General features: G+C 35.4%; 1 protein-coding gene across 4 annotated transcripts in view; it reads right to left on the bottom strand.

Annotated features, from left to right (window-relative positions):
* LOC122675572 (interleukin 1 receptor accessory protein) overlaps window positions 1-15109 on the bottom strand; it is a 139221-nt gene that overhangs the window by 31678 nt on the left and 92434 nt on the right. For all 4 annotated transcript variants that reach the window (XM_043874490.1, XM_043874492.1, XM_043874493.1 and 1 more), the window contains exon 4: window positions 12464-12650. In XM_043874490.1, the coding sequence (XP_043730425.1) occupies window positions 12464-12650 (187 nt within the window). The remainder of the gene's footprint in view (window positions 1-12463; window positions 12651-15109) is intronic.

Raw genomic sequence — 15109 nt, 5'->3', positions numbered from 1 at the left:
CTTAAACTGAAATATGAATTCAAAAGCACAAGGTTCCTGTCTCAAGACCTAGTATTCAAATTCTGGGAATTTCAAATTAATAGTAAAGCAAGGTCAAAGTTTCAAAAAAAAAAATGGTTAAGGAAGCTTAAGCAAATGCATACACTGCTACTTAAAAAAACAATTATTTTTCAATATTTCTTCACTGATTATGTTAACTCAGAGTACAGTCATGATGACAAGCTAGGCTCTGCTTTAGATGTCTGGTTTTGGCATTCTTGATCATTCTGTTGAATCACCAGATCAGTTATTTCCAAACTTCTTTGTTTTTCTTCTGTTTATCCTATTTCTTAATTTGAATAGTATAGAGTCCAGAATTTAAAAGTAGAATATATTTTATGAGTTTTAGCAAAAGTTAAGAGTTTATTTGTACTCTAATTCATATTTTCACATAACTCAGTTGCTTTTTAAAATTTTGATGTTGAAATATCTCATTCAACATAACTAGAATCCTGTTTCAGATCTCTCATCCCCGCTAATTGGCTGTATTGTTTTACTGTTTTCCTTTAAAGAAGAGAACCAATACATCGTATGTGACAAAAATATGCATTGAACATTTACTTTTAGAAAAACTTGTGTTTTTCTTTTAAAAATCAATACTTTATTTATGACAAAAAGAATTGGGCATCCTTAAGGTACTCCAGATCTTTAAAAGTCTCAGAGTCTATTACCAGCTTGTACTTTCAATTTCCTATGTTCATACATTTAACTTTAATTCTTGTATCTTCAAGTTTTTCTTACTTCAATTCCTGGAGCATATGTTTTGAAATATGACAGTTACACTAAGTGGCACATTTTGTAATTCTCTGTCACAAGAAATAACATTTTTTAAGAACAGTACTAAACTTCTGACTCATGGTGATGATCATCAAGAGGAAGATGACATATACTCAGTTATCTTCCTGAATATGAATACAATTTATCCTGTTTTGATAAGCAGTGCCTTTAGACAATTGTCACCTCAGCACAGTATTTCAACACTCTAAAGTTATCACAAACTATAAGGCAACAAAACCCTGTATTCTTATAATAAATTTATGTCATATTTGGTTTAAATTGAGTTTATACTATCTATAGAACTATTTAATTTTTCTAGAAACTTTTGGTTAAACAGTTCAAAGTTATTTTCCTCTTTCATGTGTTAGCTTAGCTGTTCTTAAGTCCATGTGAAGTAGATAAATCAGATTAAATATGCCTTAGTTTTACAGGTGGAAAACAATGAGATAGATAAAGAGATATTCTAGATAACACAGTGCAGAGCTAAAACCCATTTTTTTTAGACAGCTGAGTAAAGGTCTTTCACTAGCTTCTTAATGGAGAATGAATACTAATCTTGATCCATTAGTTGAGGCTGAAAAAAATTATACTGAGACCTGTGCATTGGAAGGACTGATGCTGAAGCTGAAACTTCAATAATTTGGCCACCTGATGCAAAGAACTGACTCATTTGAAAAGACCCTGATGCTGGGAAAGATTGAAGGCAGGAGGAGAAGAGGATGACAGAGGATGAGATGGTTGGATGGCATCACTGACTCAATGGGCATGAATCTGAGTAAACTCCGGGAGTTGGTGATGGACAGGGAAGCCTGGCGTGCTGCAGTCCATGGGGTCGCAAAGAGTCAGACACGACTGAACGACTGAATGGAACTGAACTGTGCTTAGATGTACTGCATCATTGTATCCTTAGTCCAAATTTAGCAAGTCTAGAATGTTCTTATGCCCATTTTATAGATGAAAATACAAAGGCCTATAAAGGTTAAGTGATTGACATTATCATAGAGTCAGGCAGTATCAGAGCTGGAATTTAAGTCTAGATCTACATGTTTTGAGGGTCTTGCTCTTAATCCCTTCAGACACTATCTCCCCACCCACTGTGGTTCTGACCCACCTGGGACCAGTCCCAGTATTAATAGTGTGATGTGGTTCTTACATGAGCTTAATTCTTACAATTAGTGGTAATCTGGAAAAACATAGTTTTTGGCATGAGAAGTTAGCTATTAATACTAAACTTGTCAACAGCACTCCTTAAAAAAATGTTAAAAAATATTTTTTACACACTGTAGTATATATATATACACATATATATATATGCATATATATGTCAATAGAAGAAACTATAACACAATATTGTAAAGCAATTATACTCTAATAAAAGAAAATCCAAGACAGTCAAAAGGTTAAAAATATTTCATATTTTTCAAATCAGTAAAACAAAAACACACACAAAATTTTTTTTAACTCACCAAATATCATTTCTGTAAAAACTATTTAAAAACATATTGCTTTAGGAGATATAGTATGTGCTACAATTATAAAGAAATGCTTCAGAATCAAAGTCTTCTCATTCATTCCTTCACCCGTGAATATTAATCAATAAACTGCATGCCAGGCACTTTTCCAGGTTCTGAGTGTACAGCACTGAATAGAACAAGAGTCAGGCCTCATGGACTTCTCATTAACAGAGAAATGGAATCTGACACATCTAAATTGCAAGGAAAATGTTACAAAACAAGTGTGTATTGATCTCTTGCTAGAGTCCTCTTTCTCTTCACCTTATTCCATCTCTTGAGGATGAACTTGAAATTTGGGCTGAATATGCCTGACTATCATTGGTTCTATGTACCAGTATTGTAAGTCAAGTTCTCTGGGATTTTCTCTTCTTTCCATAAGGTAATATAAAAATGTAAGCCAAGGACAGGTTTTCTTGGAGCTGATTTGATTGGAAAAATATTTCAAATTGAGGAACATTCCATACAAAGGAGTGGAAAACTTTTGGAGTCTAATCTACCATTCAGAAAAATCGGATCATTCAAAATTAAATTAACAACAAAAACAATAAAAAGCTATTAAACCTATAACATGTTAGAAGAGGAAATGAATAAAATATTATATACATTATAGGTTTTTATGTATGTAGTGGGGGTAGCTTAAGGGCATTGTTGAACTAAAAACACCCATTAACTTTAGCCTGTAGTATCTGATGAGCTCTGCTTTTTATAAGCATCTGCTTCTCGAGGCCCTTCATGGACCTAAGACATAAAGGGAATTTTTGAACATAATGCATTATTCCTGAAAATAAATCCTTCATATTTTTGGTGATTTCAAAATCATTCACTTGGAATCCAGAAAAAAAAAACTATGAACAGAGATCTTGATACTCAAAAAATAATAAAAATACATTTCCAAATATAAGAAATAGGTTAACAACATGTGGATTCCACTATAAAGGAGACATCTGACTAGAAGACAAGTCATTCACTGAGTTGAGCCGTCAGTTCCTCATTCTGCATTTGAAAGAGAGAAGTTAAATAGGAGAGCAACTCTTCAACCACGTAATGGTAGCCTTGGCAACCTACAGCAGTATATAGGTAAAGATAAGCACAAGAAATGACTTTGAGATCCTTAAGAGGAAATAAATCATGTGTGAGGTATGGGGTGTGGGTGGGCATATGGCATGACTATATAAGAACAAATATTTCCATTCAGTAAGCCTACAGTTTTCAAAGAACTCTGTTAAGAACAATGATGGAAAAGACACAGTTCTTAACCTACAGATGGAGATATGTAGTCTAGTGGAAGACTGCAACAAATACTATGAAAGGCATACTGGGATGGGGAAGTGGAGGAAGAAGACCGAACAGAAAACATTTAGAAAATCTGCATGGAAAAAGAAGATCTGAACTGGATCTTAAAGGACAGGTAGATTATTAAATCAATCAGGAAGAGAGAAGACATGGAGAGGTACCCTCCAAGGACAGAAAAAAGTACAAACAACCTCCCTTTACTACTCTTATAGCATTTTTCTATCCATGTTAGCACTTAACTAACTTCAACATAATCATCCCTTTTCATTTATCTTATCTCTTTCTCAGAAAATTTACTTCTATGGAATAAAGTGGGGGGCAGGCAGATTAGTACTTCACCTGCACAGCCAGCAACTGCTCAATGCTGGACACACAGTAAATGCTCAATATATCGGTGTTGCATGATCAAAATTATAAACTGAACCAGAGAAGCAAAGACACAATACATGGAGCTGCAAGCTCACATGGAATGGAAATGATAATAAGATGGTGAATATACAGACTTATAAAGATATGGGATGGGTGAGTTATAGGATGAGTGGGGAAGTAGAAGAAAGGATAAAAAGAGTTAAGCTGAGATACGAGGATAGAAGAGTCAAAAATATCTACTGACATTTTTGCTCCCAAAATTAAGTTGTTATAAAATACACCACACTTGTTCAAAAAGGCTCATAAGAGTTTTATACACCAGTCACTTTCAGTGAGCAGAACTATGTCACGCAATATTTGTGCAATAAAAATTGACAAAATCCCCTCTAGGTGTCAGCCATTGAGTTAGAAGGTAGGCATTCAGTAGCCAGTAAAAACAGAAATGGCCCTTATTTCCATGCTATCTTCTAGTCCAAACTAACTCATTCAATTTTTAATCAATTCCTAAATACAAAGTACGTTGATTCAGTTTTGTGATATGTGCTTGATAATCAAGGGAAAGCAAAAGAGAGAAGACACTACTTCATACAGAAGAGAGGAATGCAATCATTACAGTAACAAAGATGAGATATAAATTAAGTGCCATGAAAACAGAGTGGGTGATTCATCCAGCCTAATTCACCCTGAAAGCGTCACAGATATTTGAACTGAGTTTAAGTTTAAAAGATGAACCTTTAGGTCCTCAGAAGCTCTAAAACTATATGTAAAATACTGCGTGTATATATGCATATATGGAATTGTGCGTATGTGTGTGCCCAACTCTTTGAGATCCTATGGACTGTGGCCTGCTAGGTTCCTCTGCATGGAATTAAATAGGTATAATTTGGAAAGAAAATATGATACATAATTTCTTTATATAATAGACTAAGTAAGTGCTGTACTATGCTAAGTTGTGTCATACTCTGCGACTGCATAGACTGTAGCCTACGAGGCTCCTCTGCCTATGGGATTTTCCAGGCAAGAATACTGGAGTGGCTTGCCATTTCCTCTTCCAGAGGATCTTCCTGACACAGGGATCAAACCCATGTCTGCTGCATTTCCTGCATTGGCAGGTGGATTCTTTACCACTGAACCACCTGGGAAACCATACTTTCTTTATACCAAAGGTTAAATATCACTATATAGGGACTGTAGGGAAAGGAAAGAGATAAAGAACCGACCAAACTAAGTTGTCAGATCAAACTGAAATGAGCACTTTAAAAATAACATCTATTACATAGACCTTGCACTAACTTCCTGATAATATTTGCTATGCCAACAAGAAGGCCAACCCTGGCACTGTTTCAGAAATGCACTTTACTGATGGGTCTTTCCAAAGATTTTCCTATTCCCTAACAGGTTTCTAAACAATATCCAACCAATTGTGAACAATTTCATACTGAAAATTAAAGGTGGATATAAAATGCCAATTTTAATGATTATACCAAGGACACGGACAACAAGCTTTTTTTGAAAATTGATATCCAGAATGGTATCTATACTGTTATATCGCAATTGAGAGCATTTCAGCAGCTGCTATAAATGTAACACCCAAAGAATTCAATAAAGTGGTCTCTCCAATTCTCAGGAAGAAAGGGAACACTGACTTTGTTTTCATAAAGTGTCTTTGGGGAAAAAAAATTCAAATATCCAATTATAACAACGAGGAAGAGTAACTACCCATTAATATGAACATCAAAATGACTTGTCTTATTTTAAAGCTCATGTGTCCAAAACATTTAACAATAATAGTGAAAACAACAAGATCATACTTACCTGTGCCATGACCACTATATATCTGGTAGGCTCTGTGAATAAACAGGCAGCCTCCAATTTATATACATGTTGTGTTTCAGAAGTTCTTTCAGAAGCTGGCTATTTGAAAATCAATAAATGACTTACAAACTGCAGTTTGCTTTTCCAGGTTAGTTACAAATACTGACTTACTCAACATTTGCTGAACATTGATTTCACTTACAAGACTGTTGAATTAGAGAACTGTGAATTCTGGGCCCTGGATGAAGAAAACTGTGCCATGCTGAAGACAAGGAGAGAAGGGAAGACATGTGGAGGAAGAAAGCAAAATCCTGCCCCATTTCCCTAAGACTCCAAGACAGAAATGTTGGATTTTCTATTCCTTCCGATCTCAGTTTTTCTGAGCTCCTGATTTCCCAGGGTCCTCTTTTCATAGGTTTCCTTATGTCTCACAGTCCAGTCTACAGCCCAGTCTGTGTTCAAAGATAGTCTTCCCCTTCAAAGTGCCCTGTGTCCCAGAAGTAAAGACTGGACCAACCTTCTCTGTGGCCTTTCTGGAGAGCACAGGCCTGGAACCACACAGAACTGGCCGGCAATTCCAGATTTGCATCTTATCAGGGGGATTGCTTTGAGTAGATTATATAAGATAATGTAAAAGTCTGGGCTCTTGATACAGATTGCATAGCGTTGAATTTTGGACAAATCACTCAACCACTCCACACTCCAGTTTCCTTGACTATCAAATGGAGAAAATAGAGTCTACTTTGAGCTGAGATAACTGAGTGAAATTATTAAAGCATTTAGAATTCCTGTGCTCAATAAAGGTTAGTGATTATTGTTTGTATCTCCAAACATCTGTTTCCTAATCTACATAAGGATAATATCTACCTTGAAGGATTGTGATGAGTATCATGTATGATGGTATTTAAAGTACATAGCACAATGTATTGCCCTAGTGGAATGAAAGAAATATTCAGTTCAGTTCAGTTCAGTTCAGTCACTCAGTCGTGTCTGACTCTCCACAACCCCACATACTATAGCATGCCAGGCTTCCCTGTCCAACACCAACTCCCAGAGCGTGCTTAAACTCATGTCCATTGAGTCAGTGATGACATCCAACCATCTCATTCTCTGTCATCCCCTTCTTCTTCTGCCTTCAATCTTTCCCAGCATCAAGGTGTGTTCCAATGAGTCTATTCTTCACATCAGGTGGCTGAAGTATTGGAGTTTCGACTTCAGCATCAGTCCTTCCAATGAATGTTTAGGACTGATTTCCTTTAGGATTTACTGGTTTGATCTCGTTGCAGTACAAGGGACTTTCAAGAGTCTTCTCCAACATCACAGTTCAAAAGCATCAATTCTTCGGTGCTCAGCTTTCTTTATGGCCCAACTCTCACATTCATGCATGACTACTGGAAAAAACATAGCTTTGACTAGATGGACCTTTGTTGGCAAAGTAGTGTCTCCGCTTTTTAATATGCTGTGTAGATTTGTCACAGCTTTTCTTCCAAGGAGCAAGCATCTTTTAATTTCATGACTGCAGTTACAATCTGCAGTGATTTTGAAACCCAAGAAAATAGTCTCTCACTGTTTCTGTTGTTTCCCCATCTATTTGCCATGAAATGATGGGACCGGATGCCATGATCTTAGTTTTTCGAATGTTGAGTAAAATGAAAGAAACATTAGTTTCCTTTTTTCAATTCATTAGCTTTCATCCTTCCGCTAACAGGGAAGCAAATTTGCTGGAATTGATGAATGTGTCTTTTAACTACTATAGAGTTATTTGTATTGCTAAATGAGACAATTTCTATGATGTCAAGGTAAGGAATTCAGTTGGAAACAACAAAGAGGACTATTATAGGAGGGCCAAGATACCTTGGTGGATGCAGGGAGTGACTATTGAAAGTAGAAAGCAACATAGACAAAAAAAGTAGCAGCATGTGATTGGAGAATGCAGTTACCAAGAGACTTGATTTTATTCCCAGGATGGAAGCACTCTTAGGAGTAAAGCTGTCGATCAATTACCAAAATGTAAAGAAATTAAAGGCAGTATAAAACACATCAATAGCAGCTTTTTTCATAATCAGAGAATAGAAAGGATGGATGGTTACTGGTTATCTTCTTTAGTCACCTGCACATTGTTGGGTATCTGCCATGGTCATGATTTTATCACCATGATTTTATTTCTTAGTCTTCTTTCCAGGCTTTCAGGCTTTATTTACTCCATGAACATTCCCTCCAGATTTGTATCTTAGCCCTTTTCTCACTTTATTTTTCCTACTTAAGGGCTTCAACTATCACATAAATGCATCCAGTTCTCTGCCTCCAGCTTTGAGTTCTTTTTTAATAAGCTCCAGACCCATACACATGTAGCCAGTATTAGCCACTGCCATCTAGATGTCACATGGATAAGTTCAACTCATATGACAGGATCTAAATTCATTACTTGTCCCCCAAATCTGTTCCTCCTCTGCTATTTCATATCTTGATTAATAGCACTGACACTTGTCCAATCAGGAAAGCCAGAGATCTGGGAATTGTCAGAGATACAGAGATGGACATGGCACAATTTTGCCCTCAATAAACAGTCAAACTCATAGAATGCCTATATGCAAACCTCTCTTTTTAAAACCAATAATAAATTCTCTTATAGAACTCATAATTCTACTTTTTGATAAGAATAGGAATTCTTACTTATAAACTTTTTTGAATTAAACTGAAATCCTTTGAAACTACGCTGAGAAGGACATATATCACATTCATTACCATGTCCTCCCCAGACTGCTGACATATTGCATTGAATACAGCTGATGTTCAACAAGTAGGTGTTGAATATATGCATGAATAAATGACTATAAAACAATAAAGGAAGCTAAAAGTAACACTGAAGTAGTCACAAATAAATAGCTATATAAGGGTATATGAGGGAAAATTATTTCAACTAGAAAGAATAGGGAACATTTTGTGAAGGTGTAGAATTTCATATGTTCTAAAGGAGAAAAAGATGACGTTCCAGGCAGAAGGATGTTCCGGGTGAGGAAAAAGAGGAGAAAATAATAGAATATGTATAAAAGTAAAATTATTTATTCAGACAATAAAGTATTCAAAATATACAGAAAGTGAATCGGGTCTCATTAGAAATGAGAGACCTTACTACAGATAAATAGATAAATATATTCTTTTAAACTGGAAGATATACTTATTAATGTAAAATTGTTAATATACTTCTTTTAATCCTTTTTACCATGGAAAAGTACAATCAGAGAGAGAATATACAATGATCCCTTTACCTGTATCTAGTGTCAAAAGTACCATGTCTTATTTCATCTATACCTACTCACTGCATCCGAATATTATTTCAAAACAGATCACAGACATTATACAATTCAATTCATAGATATTTCTGTGTGTACCTCTAAATGACAAGATCCCTTCTGCAAACATAGCCATTATCATAATTTAAAAAGTAATAGTAATTCATCGATGTCATCAACATTCTGCCTGTGTTTATATTTCCCTGAACTTCTCCTAACTTGTTTTACAACTTTTTTTGAATAAACCATGATCCACTTAATGTCCATACATTGCAATTGGTTGTTATGTATCTTAAATCAGTCTTTTCCACCTCCCATTCCTTTCCTGTCTCCTTTTCTTGTATTGATTACAGAATAAAGCATATATGAAAAACACTCAAAACATATGTATGAGTTAATGAATTAGTATAAAGCAAATACTTTTATAATCACCACTCAGGTCCAGGAATAGAACATTGACAGTTTTGAAAGTGATCACATGCTCAATGTCACCTGGACTTTCTTTACTACCTCCCAAAGTAGCAACTATCTGTTTTTGCATAGTGAAATTACTCCTTGTTTTCATTTACAATTTTATTATTCATATGTGTATCCTTAGATACTATAGTCTCAATCACTAAAGCATTTTAAATGTATTTTGTTTCTTTTAATCTGTTCATTCCCACTCTATGCTTCTTTTTTTGGCAATTTATTTGTTGATGAACATAAAACATTTGGCCTATAGAGCTTCTCACTATTTAGATTTTGCTGACTGCAAACTCATGGTGCAGATCAATACATCCTTCTGTTCTCTATATTTCCTGAAAAATGGCAGCAGGAGCCAAAGGTTTTATCAGACTCAGATTTAACCCATTTGGCACAAATACAGGTAATACTGTATTCTGTCATTAAAAGGAGTATGGCTGTTTCTCTTCTTATGATAGTAGCACTCATTGATGTATAATGCTTAGATTTAGTAATTCATTGGGGTTTGCAAAGTGATTATATACTTTTATAAAAATATACTTCCCTGCATCATTTCATTACTCAGTGTACATTTCTTATAGAAAAAGCAGGATAAAATCTTGATTTTTTTTCCTGTTTATTTACCACTTTTCAAGGTAATGCTTTTATTTCCTTAACATTCAAATGCAGCCATATTTTGAAATATCACTATAAATTTATGGATTTTAAACTTAATTCATGAGATGCAACCTGTTAATATCCTTCAGTTCAGTTCAGTCGCTCAGTCGTGCCCGACTCTTTGCGACCCCATGAGTCACAGCACGTCAGGCCTCCCTGTCCATTACCAACTCCCGGAGTTTACCCAAACTCATCTCCATCAAGTCAGTGATGCCATCCAGCCATCTCATCTTCTGTCGTCCCCTTCTCTTCCTGCCCCCAATCCCTCCCAGCATCATATCTTTACTAAAGTTCAAATTACTCCATCTTTGGCCAATGAAAAACTCTTAAATTTGGCTCCCTAAGTCGCTTCATTAATGACTTAAACAGAGACAGATACTAAGTTTTCAACTAGGATTATAGAATTCCCTGTTTCTTCTTTTAATTTTTTCACTTTTTCCTTTGTATATTTTGAAACACTGTTACCAAGCATATATATATATTTTTATTATTTTTATGCCTTCTTGATGAGTTCACCCTTTTATTATTCTAAAAAGTCTTCTTTATATCTCATAATATCAGTCATCTTACAGTTTACGTGATATTGGTATATCCATTCTAACCTTTCTATTTTTACTAATCATTTTTTGATCAAAATTTTCTATCTTCCACCTTTTTTAATCTTCAGGTATTATTTATTGTGTTCATTTTCTGTTATGTTCCTTTTAGTTTAGCATTATTTTTGAAATTATTTTTTTCCAAGCTTTTATTGAGTTATATAATTTCTGGAAGTTTTTATTCTTATTTGTTATTCTTTCTTATCTTTCATCACTTCTTAATGTCTTTTTGCCAATTTTTGAAACAAGTTACAAATATGTCCTTCCTGCATGCGTTCATTTTTTTTCTATAGAAATGTTATTCTGCTTCTTATTCTCCTTTTTTTCTTATAGCTTTGAATAGGATTTTACCTTTATCCTTCTTTTTGTAAAGACTTTTTTTATGTGGACCATGTTTAAAGTCTTTATTGAATTTGTTACAATATTGTTTCTGTTTTATGTTTTGATTTTTTTGGACATGAGCCATGTGGAATCTTAGCTCCCCAACCAGGGATGGAACCTTCGCCTCTTGCTCTGGAAGGCAAAGTCTTAACCACTGAACTGCCAGAGCAGTTTCTTGATTATTCTTGTTACTCATTATTATGTAAAACTAGTTTTTCCTGAGCTTTAGGATTTAGTTGAAGTTTTCAACTTCACAGAGATCCTTCTTCAAAACTATGCTCTTGAGATTCCTGATTCTGTTCTGCTCTTCCATTCTCAGGCAGTTCTCTTTCCATCCTCTACATTGCCCTGACCCTGTTTATTTTGATCTTACTCCCAGCAGTTTTTCCTCAGTGTGAGTGGTTGTTTTACAGAGTTCTGAAGCACAAAAACTATTTCAATTCCTTCAGAATGTCTAGCTATAGGCTTTTCAGACCTACCCTCTATAGAGGGCAAACCCCCTCCCAATTTCCCAACTGCTATTCTCAAATTCATCCACTGCCTTTTTGGGATTCTCATGTTCTAGAGCTTACCAGATACCATATTATTTCCATTTCCATCTGCTTCCTTCTCTATAGATGCTGAATCTATATGGGTCATATTAGTGATTATATCACTTGCTTTACTGAAAGTGATTCTTAAGGATAATTTGTCATTGAGTTTTGTTTTAAATGTTGTTCAGGAGTTTGGGGATTTGGCTCAGGCGGACATTTGAAGAGATAAGAAAACTATGCTGCCGCCACAAATGCCATCTCCCAATATTTTCACTTTTGATTAAATATTTTCCTAAGGTTTCAGAGGTCAAATAGATCACAGATCGAATGTGCCCACAAAGGAGAGCAACCATGAAAACACATTCAAGTATTAAATACAGTACTGATTAACTAAAGAGTAGAAATTCACCAGAGGAATTTCTGGTGAAGCTTCTGACTTCACTCAGCAGTAAGTATAAGTTGGCAATATTTCTCAAATTGTATTTCATAAGAAGTTAATAGAAATAAGACAGTTCTGGCAGCCCAGAGATTATAAGTTAAGACATGGTGAGTTGAGGTAAAGTCTCCACCACTTCCTTTAAAATGTTACAAAGTGAGGAAGCAGTAAAAAATTTGTGTAAAGTTATTAAGGAAGAAATTGTGATGAGAAAAATCTCAGTTTCTATATTAATTCAATTCAACAAATAGTCATTATTGTTTTAGAGAGGGTAAATGACTTCTGGTTTGCTTACCATATACCAAGTGATGTTTGGTTTGATATTAGAAGGAAAAAATCCATCTATGTTTGGACAAGAGATCTTCTGAACACCATATTCTAAATACAGTTTATGCACTGGAAGTTTCATGGGAGAATTGAAGCAGTTATCTTTTTGAACCACTTCCAGAGGGAATGCAACTTTGCTGCAATAGGTAGTATTCCTGAAAAGAAAAATATGCAGTGAATGGGCAGTTTCATTTGTTTTCATGCTGCAAACACATTGAAATGAGTGAAGTACTCCTATATACTGAGACTTTATATGTTAAGTTCATGTAGCAATTAAATGTGTTATGGAGGTATTTCCTAGAACAATTGACATAACAAAATAAAGACAGACACAATTAACTACTATTGATAAACTACTTACATTTTTAGATATACTCCTAAATACACATATGTGTGTGTATATGTATTTTTGGGCTTCCCTTGTGGCTCACCTGGGAAGGAATCTACCTGCAGTGCTGGAGACCTGGGTTCCATCCCTGGATTGGGAAGATCCCCTGGAGAAGGGAAAGGCTACCCACTCCAGTATTCTAGGCCAGAGAATTCCATGAACTGTGTAGTCCAAGGAGTCACAAAGAGTCGGACACGACTGAGCGCCTTTCACTTTCATATGTGTATATATACATATATATATATGTATATATATGTATATATGTGTATATATACATATATATATGTATATGTATGTATGTATGTGTATATATATATATATGTATGTATGTATGTATACATATATATCTGCTGTTCCATTGCTCAGTCGTGTCTGACTCTTTGTGACCCCTATGGACTGGAGCTCTCCAGGCTTGCCTGTCCTTCACCACCTCCCAGAGCTTGTTCAAACTCATGTCCATTGATTCGGTGCAGCCATCCAACCACCTTGTCCTCTGTCGTCCCCTTCTTCTCCTGCCCACTGCCTTCAGTCTTTCATGCTCAGTTGTGTCCAACTCTTTGTGACCCCATGGATCGCAGCTCACCAGGCTTCTTGATCCACAAGATTTTTCTAGGCAAGAATACAGGAGTGGGTTGCTCTCCCGCCTCCAGGGGATTTTTACCGACCCAGGGATCAAACCTGCATCTCCTGTGTTTCCTGCATTGGCAGGTGGATTCTTTACCACTGAGTCACCTGGGATATAAAATGTTTAATTTTGCCCTTAAAACACTCTTAATAACACTACTACTGGAAAGGCAAAGGTAAGAACAGCATATTAACTCATGGTTGATAATGGTATAAATGAGTTTTGGAAAAGAAATGTTTCCAAAAGCATTTTTAAAAGCCTTAATCTTTGCTCTAGTCAGCCTATTTTTGAAGACTTTTTCACATGACAGAAGTAGGAAAAGTGAGAAAAGAGGGAGCACAGGATCAAAAATGTCCATCCTTTGCTGTGTCAGCAAGGAAGATATTGGAATCACTAGAAACACATATGAAAAGGAAACCTGTAAAAAAGCCATGGTACAGCCATCCAAAGTTGTTGTACACACACATATATATATAAAATCAAGCACGAAGGGAAAAACTAACAAATGCATAAAATGTGTTAAGATGACTGGGGAACTGTATTTATGTCTTTAATGTGTATATAAGTCATTTCATCTGCCTGGAGGATTCTTCTTCTCCCATCACCCTACCTTTCACTCAGAGGTTTATGTCACCCTACCTTTCAATTAAGACTTTCATCCTCTCAGCATGTTGGACAATTCTTTGGTTGAATTTATTACATGGCATGGCCATATGTGTTTTCTTTTATTTCTTGCATCTAGCACAATACCTAAACTCTCAGTTGGCACTGAATAAATATTTGTTAGCTACATGGGATAGATATAAAATTGTATTACATATAGGAAAACAATGAAAAGAACATAGATAATAACAATAAGTGATTTTTTAGGGTGATATGTAAATGGGTCATTAATTGTTCACCCTGTTTTGTGATTTCTCTCAATATTTAAAACATCTTATATACTCAGTAACTCATGAACTAAGACTAACCCCAAAGGAAGGTGTGGGAGAATTTATTACCCTTCCCAAGATGGGAGGAAACAGCATTTAAAGATGACTTATGACAATGGTAATAAGGTGGAAAGGGTGAGTGGCAAGCATGATCTTTGCCTATAAATAACAAAAGGTCTTCCAAGAAGAAAAAGTATTCCATAGGTGGATATTACAGAAGGCAAACTTCAGCTTAATAAGATACATTTTCTGACTATAAAAATAAAGTGATGAACAATGGTTAGACTAACTTTTCCAGCTTCATAAGTCAAATATTAATGTTATCTTAGTAGAGGTATTGAAGCAAGAATACAAGCAGTAAAATCCTAGAGGATGAACCTGAGCTTTATGGTGTTAATGACATCAAGCCTATGATTTCACATGATCAGCTTAAGGTCATTCTCTGTTTAAGAATCACCACAGGATTACAGGGGGCTTTTGATGCCCCCACCAGATAAGTTCAATTCAAATTTTCTTTAGAGATGTAGAAGACAGGCAGAAGGTGAATTGAAGAGATGGCAACCTGGAAACTGATCAATAACAGTAAAGATATACTCACACATTGAGGATCATGAGCCCTGCTCCTACAATGAAAAGAAGGCTGAAAACGTTTGAGAGAGAGCTCTAGAG

The sequence above is a fragment of the Cervus elaphus genome, chromosome 19 (genome assembly GCF_910594005.1).
Source record: "Cervus elaphus chromosome 19, mCerEla1.1, whole genome shotgun sequence".
Lineage (NCBI taxonomy): Eukaryota > Metazoa > Chordata > Mammalia > Artiodactyla > Cervidae > Cervus > Cervus elaphus.
Note: the sequence above shows the minus strand (reverse complement) of the source record. Positions and strands in the feature narration are given on the sequence as shown.